At 41.8% G+C, this 8,787-nt stretch overlaps 1 protein-coding gene across 1 annotated transcript; it reads left to right on the forward strand.

Annotated features, from left to right (window-relative positions):
- Positions 1-231: 231 nt before the first annotated feature.
- On the forward strand, positions 232-8,191 carry kcnk1b (potassium channel, subfamily K, member 1b). The gene is made up of 3 exons (XM_015977108.3): positions 232-713; positions 2,089-2,484; positions 7,475-8,191. The coding sequence occupies exons 1-3, from the start codon at positions 359-361 to the stop codon at positions 7,729-7,731; spliced, it is 1,008 nt and encodes a 335-aa protein (XP_015832594.1). The 5' UTR covers positions 232-358; the 3' UTR covers positions 7,732-8,191.
- The last annotated feature ends 596 nt before the right edge of the window (positions 8,192-8,787 follow it).

Raw genomic sequence — 8,787 nt, forward strand, 5'->3', positions numbered from 1 at the left:
CTAAAGCTCGGAAATAGTAAAATCTCTCGATGCGAGCGCCTTCTGTGTAGTATTTTTCGATAGTTTTAAAAGAAATCAACGTTTAGACTCAGTAAACGTGTCCTGTGTAAGATTTTATTTAAAATGTATTCTTGATTTGAGCAACATTTGCGCCTCTAAAAATTACGATGAGGACAGTGTTCGCGTAAAATTGTGCTATTTCCGACATTTTCATAAACGCATCAACATCCACGACCGTTTTCGCGGAGGGGGAAGAGGATACTCATTCGAGCTTTGTAACAACATCGCAGTCAATACATAGTGTTCGTTTATCATCAACTGATACTGTCTTGATTTCTTTTTCTTTTCTCTCTCCAAGATGCTACAGTCTCTAGCCAGCAACTCTTGTGTGCGTTTGATCCAGAACCACAAATCGACGTGGTATTTTGTATCTTTAGTTTTAGGTTATCTCCTTTATCTCATATTCGGGGCTGTCGTCTTCTCCTCGGTCGAGTTGCCGTACGAGGACCTCCTGCGTCAGGAGCTGAGGGCCGTGAAAAAGCGGTTCCTCCAAGAAAACGACTGTCTCACCGAGGAGCGTCTGGAGCGTTTTTTAAAGAAAGCCCTGGAGGCCAGTAATTATGGGGTTTCTATTTTGAATAACGCCTCTGCCAACTGGAACTGGGATTTCACCTCAGCGCTTTTCTTTGCCAGCACGGTGCTGTCCACCACAGGTAGGTCACCGATCAGACTCCAGGATGCTCTCTGGTGCTGCAGGCCAGCAGGTGCGCAGCGAAATATTACATATTATTGGGTCTGCAGGGGCCCCCCTTTTGGGGGACTTGTTAAGATCCAAATAAACAAACAAAACAAAAATCACGTTTTTGTTTGTTTACCTCTTTTTCACTTAACCTAAACTAGTCCTACATATTTGATTTGTCATATAAGAGTAATCCGTTTCACCCTTTCACCGTAACTGCTACCCTTTTGACTATGCCTTTCTTCGGTTTGTTAAATCTGAAATTAATATCTAAATTTCTTTATTTGATTTTCTGTGTTTGCTGTTCTTGCTTATGTAAAGCACTTTAAATTGCCTTTATGTTTGAAATATGCTATACAAGTAAAGCTGCCTTGCCTTTTGTACATGAAATATTTATTATCTACTTCCATGCATCTTATATTCCAACTTATAGACTCTGTTACATGCTAAAATTATTCGGTCATATGACATCTAGATGGTTTTTCAACAAGGTGCACAGACTTTTTCTTTATCTTGAATATTTTGAATTTTGAATCTCGAGTATTTCGAATTTTGAAGTATTTCTGTGGACAGTTAAATAAATTATCTATTCTATCCCACTGTTGCACTAAGGAGTTAGGCTTGCAGGTTTCTTCAGTCCTGACCTGTTCTTCAGGTCTGATAGTTAGACGAAGAATAATCCGACCACATGGTAGCAATTATCCAAGGTTGCAACATGCATACCTGTTATTCCCCTGTTACCATTGCTGTATAGCTGCAACAGATCATGCAGTTATATTTTACAAAATTACAAATTATATTTACTAAAACCATGGGGACATTGCTTCTAAAAAGACAAATAAATAACAAGCAAATGCTGAAGGTATATTCTTGACAACTCGACCAACAAATAAACAATACTTTCGTCATTTTCAAACTCATTCAAGTGGGTTGTGAATGAAAACAGTTGGATATATCTTTGTCTATTTTTTTTGTTTATTTCCCTATTGGGTTGATTTCAGCACAAACAAATGTTCATCCAATTTATCAAGTATCAAGAACAATCATAGAAATACCATTAGGAATCCGAATTACAACACAAATAAATAAATACATAAAAAACTGAAGGAATCGGTCAGAGTTAAAACCAAACTATCAGAAAAATCTGTTGCTTTCAAACTGTGTCAAAGCCTCCAGCTCTTGTGTCTAATATTAACGTCGATGAACTAACTTAACTTCCCACTTATGGATATTTCTGAGAGATATGTGGAAGCTAGTTGAAAATAATTTCATGTGCAATTAACTGCAGGCAAAGACTACTTTTTTTAAGCCTCAGTTTTTGTAACTGAAACTCTTTTATTCCCCACCAGGGTACGGTCACACGGCACCACTGTCAGATGGCGGCAAGGCATTCTGCATCATTTACTCTGTAATTGGTATCCCCTTCACCCTCCTCTTCCTCACCGCTGTGGTGCAAAGGATCATGGTTTTCAGCACGCGTAGGCCAGTTGGATACATCCACACTCGCTGGGGTCTGTCAAAGCCACTTGTGGCCATCGTCCACGCCACTGTGTTGGCCATGCTGGCAGTCTCGTGCTTTTTCCTCATCCCTGCTGCCATTTTCTCAGCCCTGGAGGAGAACTGGAACTTCTTGGAGTCCTTCTACTTCTGCTTTATTAGCCTTAGCACCATCGGCCTTGGAGATTATGTACCTGGAGAGGCTGCTAACCAGAAGTTTAGGGAACTTTACAAAGTGGGGATCACTGGTGAGTACTGTTGAGTCTTTTAGACCAGGGATTTGAACTGTTAACGTCTTAAATGAATTGCTTTTACCAAGTGGTACAATAAATTGGTTTAATGGTTAGGTTGGTTTATTTGTTGGTCTCGTTAGTTCTAATACTGTTTTATTTTTCATTACATGGTAAATTGGCATTAAGATTGTTATCGGTCAATGTTGGTAATTTTTTAGCATTCGGTTTGATAATTAGAACTAGGCCAATTTAATGAATAACATCAGCGGATATTGATCTTATTGCAGAGATATTGTGCATCCCTTCTTGTATTATCATTAAAATAATGAAATTACAACATCAGGAAATATCAGTTATTGTACAAAACAGCTATATAAATATTGGATATCGATATTGGCACGATATTTTGTCAACTTCTGTTTTTCAGGGCCAAAGTCATGCTTGAAACTGTTGTTCACACTAATGCCCCTTTTTCCAACAGCCTCACTCAGCATGACTCAAATGGGTTTGGTCTGGTTGGACCATCTTTCCCAACAACACAAATCCGTTTCAGTACCTGCTTTGATATGGTTCCATGCGTACCAAGCCAGTGCCAAAAATGTGACGTCAGTGATTTTTGGTTGGTAATTGGTTAGGGGGTGGAGTCACTGGTTGCTCCAGAGTTAATGGCCTGCCGTTTTGTTGCCGTTTCTTAATTTAGAGTGTGAAAAAAAAGCATCACTGCCATTTTTGTGCTTTTTGACTTACAGATCACTTCGCACGACTTTTGTGTCAGGTACAGATAACTTCAAGCCACCCACTGTAACAAGTGTACCCACTAGAGCCGTGCCTCAGTTTGACTTGGAAAAAGCAACCCACTCTGGGCTGAGTCAAGCTGTGTTCAGTAAGGGGACACGAATAAACAATTTCTAACTTGAACTAGGAAACCTCCACCAAACCTCCCTACATGTCCCATGTAGAGTTTGTCACTGTGATTAATGTATAGCTGGTTCTGTTGAGTGACAAGCTCCTAATTTCTTAGAATCAGAGTTGTAAAAGGTTACAGTTATAAAATTTATCACCACTGGTAGATTTTATGGTGTGAGATTTGACCTGAACATGTATGACGCAACCATCCGAATCTGTTTCTTGAGTCCTTTTTGCAAAAGCCTGCATTATACCAGAGTGGTAGGTTCTGTACATGAAAGAAATATATACTCTATTAAAGGGACTATAAGGAAGTTTGACAGCCAAAACATGTATAGAAATAATAAATTTCTTCTTCATACATTCTCCTGCAATGCCCTGGTCCTGTAGAATGAGCCCTGACATTTTTACTGTGATTGCCTGTTTTTCTGTAAAATCACAGAAAAAGAGAGCTGCTCGGGTCGAGCAGGCTGCTTCATGCGCGTTCACGCTCAGGCATCGCCCGTAGCATTTGCTATCGGTAGCTTTAGCAGCAGAGAGTGAGGTAGTGCCAACTCAGCGACTTTGTCGCTGTTCCTAACACTTAGTGATGAACCTAGCTACATTTCTGAGGACCCTTAGCTACTTTCTGTAGAACTTTCTTCTAGATATTTCCTGCAAATTAGCAACAAAATAGCCATTTTCGCTCTGAACCATTCTTTGGTTTGACGTTGTTTCAGCTGGCATCAAGGATATAAAAGTTGAAGATACTTTGATGGTGTGTAGCTTACCTTGTAAGATGTCTTACTCCCATGCAGAAGACCTGGGTTCGATTCTTGATGTGAACATAGTTCATTTAGAGTTTCTTTTTTACATTAATGGTATATTCTTTTACAGTAAGATGCCCAAATTTTTATTTGAGACTCGCCGAACGGAATTGAATTCACAGATAAAAAACATGTGGGTTCAACTTTCATTTTGGAACAATTTCTCAAGCAAGGGAAGGGAATGATCTGAGCATGCAGGAGGACTGACCCATCATAAACCTTTGTCGGCTGTGCTGAAGAGAAAGGTACAGAACCAAATTATTTAAATAATTAGTTGTACGTTCTCCTGTCCTCTGTCCTCCGGGCCACACACACACACACACACACACACACACACACACACACACACACACACACACACACACACACACACACACACACACACACACACACACACACACACACACACACACACACACACACGGGGGACTGTCTCAGCTGTTATTTTCGTTAAGGAGTGTGCACGTACAGCATGCGCGCCTCGCGCACGAGCCTACTATTGCAGCTGCCGTTACGCTTTTGGCCTGAGGGGGCAATCGCGAGCATAAAAATTCAAAACTCCGTCAAGTCCCTTTAAAATCAGTGACAGTAAACCCTGCACAAAATTCATGGTTTAGGGACATGGGCTACTGCTTCTGGTCCAGATGTGTCTCCAATTAAAGGTGTGGAACACTGAAAACACATTTTTAATGAATACTTTTGATTATAATTGGTCACTCTGTGCTTTCCGTGCTGTCTGAACATGAAATAGTCTTCTATATCTATCTCCTGCATTAGCTTCTGAAACGTTGGGATTTGAAAAGCCTGCCAGATCTCTGTCACTGAACATTTATGGACGCACCCATCTTGACAACGGGGAAGGCTGTTTGGTTTAGCATCCAGGAAACAGCAGAAAACATCTTGGCTAGAAGAAGCTAATTGTTAGCATTAGCAGCCCCACAACACAGCAGAACTCCTCCAGGCTTATGTTATTTGTGGAGATAAAACATCAATGTTGCAGAGCAAAGTGAGTCAGTGGCAGAGCCGTGTTACTGTTACCCCCAAATTCCACTACCTCCGCTCCGGTCCGCCCCGCCTTCCGCAGCCGCTCGCTTCCGAACTCAATTTTTCTTGGTACCCGCTCTACAACGGCTCCGCTCCGGTGCGGAGACCTGAGGGGGGAAAACAAGCATGCGCGGGATTTTCAAGATCTTGCAATACAGTCCGAGCAATAAACGCGGAAGTTAGATCCAAACACCCGTTGTGTGGGAGAAGCATCGGCGTGAGCTGTTTAATCTGCCCATCATTTGTGTTGAGAGATCAGCAGTGTTTGGATCAACAAAGTGTGACTGCTTTGATAGTAGAAACTGTATTTATGGCTTACTTTTGTGCATTTAAACTTCAGCCGCCATTGATAGTTGTTAAAAGTTGTTAAACCTGTGCATATGAAACAAAAAACGCCTTTTGTTTATCGATTTATTGTGAAAAACGGAAGTTGTGCTTGCTCCTTTTCCTGTTGGGCGGTTGTGATTTCTGTCCATTGACTGCGGAGGTGTTCCGGCGTCCGGCGAAAATAGGCTCGATTCTATTTTTGCCGGACGCCGGAACAGAGGGTGGCGCACGGTGCCGCACTGCCGGAGCACGGCCGCAGTAGTGGAATTGCTCTGATTGACTACAATGGGACCGATTTTGCTCCGGCGTTAGTGTTGGAGCGGAGCAGAGGTAGTGGAATTTGGGGGTTAGCGAGTTCGAGGCGAGATGTTCAAATTTCAGGAAATAAGACTCAAAATCCTGCCGTGTGAGGCTACTTTGTCCTCCAGCTGACTTTTACCTCCTGAAACAGAGGCGTCTTAGGTTTCGCGACATCCTTGCCCATGAGGAAAGCTACTCTGACATCACACATGTGACCTGTGTTTATAGTGACTTGTTTTTTCAAGCTCAGCCACTGCTCTATGTAGAAGACCACAGGCGAAGGACGACGTTAAGGACGGTCATCCCCCACCACCTAGCTTTTCCACGTACAAGAAATGTTTTACAGTAAAGACGCAGGTGATTTGGTGAACCACTGCCCCCTACAGGCTTGACATGCCTGATAATGTGCTTCACAAACCAGGAGGTGTGGACCCAGGTTTTTTTTCCTAGACGAGCGGGGGATGATCGGTTCAATAAAAACTTGACTATGTGTGAACTACATAATTTAAAATTGTCCTTGAGTCCAAGAATGCTCCACTGCAAATTAGCACCAAAAAATCCCAACACTTTTCCAGGTCTTTGAACTTCCCACTGCTAACTGCTAATGTAAACAAAAGGGATGTCTTCTGTGTCTCCATATTTATTTAAAATATTGAAAGCCAAACTCAAGCTAAACACAAAACTTGCTGTGATTCTCAAACAGCAGCCCAGCTCACACGTGGTGCCGCAAATTCAACAAAAGGCACATTTCCAAACCATATCAAGCTCATTAAAAGTGTCGCTGAGACAGCAGCGTTTGATATTTTCCTTCTGTGTTTGAGGCCAAGAGGGTGTTGTTGTGCTGAAATTGGGCCACAGTCCACTAAAAGCAGCCAGGCATCATGACTTCATTTTCTGAGTGGCTTGTTCGCCGTGCTGTTAGCAGCACTGTAGGGTCTAACGGTGTCGGCAGTAAAACGCAGTTTGAAATCACAGGATCTCAGCGAGCTGTGAGTGAGGATGAACGTCGAGCGTGAATGCCAGACGTGGGCGAGGGCTGCGCAGCAGCCTGAGAGCTGACGTCAGCCAGGAGGAACAACGTGGAGGATAAGAATGGGGCTATGACAAAATGTGTCTGTTAGAACCCCACACATACTTCTGCAACTTCGTTTTACACAGAATGACATGCCTGTTTGGGAAGTGACATCATCTTTTACTGCACAAATAGGACATGACTGCATTTGTTCTAAATGCTGAAGTTATTTAGTTTGTTTATGTTGTGTGCATCTGCATCACAACACCTTTAATTTATCAAAAATACGCGTCTGCTTCCTTACAATCCTGCAGCAAAAACTCAAAATAAGAAATTGGTCAATTCAGACCTGACATCAGACTTTTTTCTGTAATCCTGCTCCACGGATTAACGCCCTTTGTTCTGTTCTATGAACAGCTCTCTACTGCCCCCCTGAGTCCATTTAGAAAACAGCAGATTAACAACAGGATTAATTTATTTATTGCTTGCTCACTTTTTTCTCCCCATAAAACAATAAAAACACATCATAAATGATTATTCTCTTAGGTCTTGCTGTGTCTAACATCAGTTTATGATTTTAACCACTTCCTGTGCATTTGTGCCCTTTCAGTCTACCTGATCCTGGGTCTGATTGTCATGCTGGTGGTGCTGGAGACCTTCTGCGAGCTGCAGCAGCTGAAGCAGCTCAGGAATATGTTCTACCTAAAGAAGGACAAGCCACAGGACCACCTCGCCATTTTGGAGCACGACCACCTGTCCTTCACCACAGTGTCCGACAGCAACGCCACCAACTCTGAGAATAAAAACCAAATGTTTGTTAGCGTCCCAAATCCGGCCTCTCCCATCGACGACCCTATGATCCAGTAACAAGCATCAGAGTCACAGATGAAGACGATTCGCTCGTGCTGAATTCGTCGTGAGTAGATTGCAGCTTTATTTGCGACACTTTATAATCTGAAACGGACAAATTGCTCAGACAAAGCTAACGATCTTCTTTACTGAACCACGATACTGACAGCAGCAGAGACCGTATTTATCTACATAATAAGGCAGAAATGAATATTTTAAGTTAGAATATAAAAATAAAAGTCTTCTGCTGTTTTTAGGACTCACAAAAGCCAAGCGCCTTTAAGAGCTGCATTATTTATAACACAGTTAGGAATATTTGATGAAGGAATTCGGCTCTTGAATACCGCTGAAATGTGGGACGATTTCCCATCTCAAAAGTGGCGTATCTTATAAATAAGAGTTTCTTGGTGATTAGTTGGAATAGATCATTAGTAATTAGGTGGTTTTAAATCAAGTCAAAATATAAAGAAAACAAAAAGAAAAAAATGAGGTCTTTTTTTATCATGTGTTCATATTTTTGAGGCATTTCTCCTACTTATCTGTGTCATTGATCTAATTTATCAACGGCTGCTGCATTCAGACAGGAAATCAATGAGATTTTATTTAAAATATGTATTCATTGGGTCTTTTTTTTAGTTAATCCTCCCGCTGTCCTAATGGGTGTGACCCCGCGAGGAAAGTTGACCATTGAGCAGGGTTGATGGTTTATCCCTTGAGGTCCATGTGGCAGGGGTGAGGTGTGAGCACCACCTCACCCCTGCCACATGGACCTCAAGGGATAAACCATCAAGCCTGCTCTATGGTCAACTTTCCTCTCGGGGTCACCCATGAAGACAATGGGAGGGTTAAACAGGTTGCAGCTGTGCATTCTCTTCAGCCATACTGCACCCAGTGTTGACTTATTCATTGATTTCGCTTGTTTTTTTTGGTAATATTTAACGTGACCCAATTTGGAAAGGGAGAAAACGTTTGATGGACTAGTTCCACATTTTTTTCACTAAATACTGAATAACAATCAGAAAATACCAGATTAAAGTGAGATCAAGGAAGCTGCTAACTGAAAAAAAAAAAAAA

The sequence above is a fragment of the Nothobranchius furzeri genome, chromosome 12 (genome assembly GCF_043380555.1).
Source record: "Nothobranchius furzeri strain GRZ-AD chromosome 12, NfurGRZ-RIMD1, whole genome shotgun sequence".
NCBI classification, from domain to species: Eukaryota; Metazoa; Chordata; class Actinopteri; order Cyprinodontiformes; family Nothobranchiidae; genus Nothobranchius; species Nothobranchius furzeri.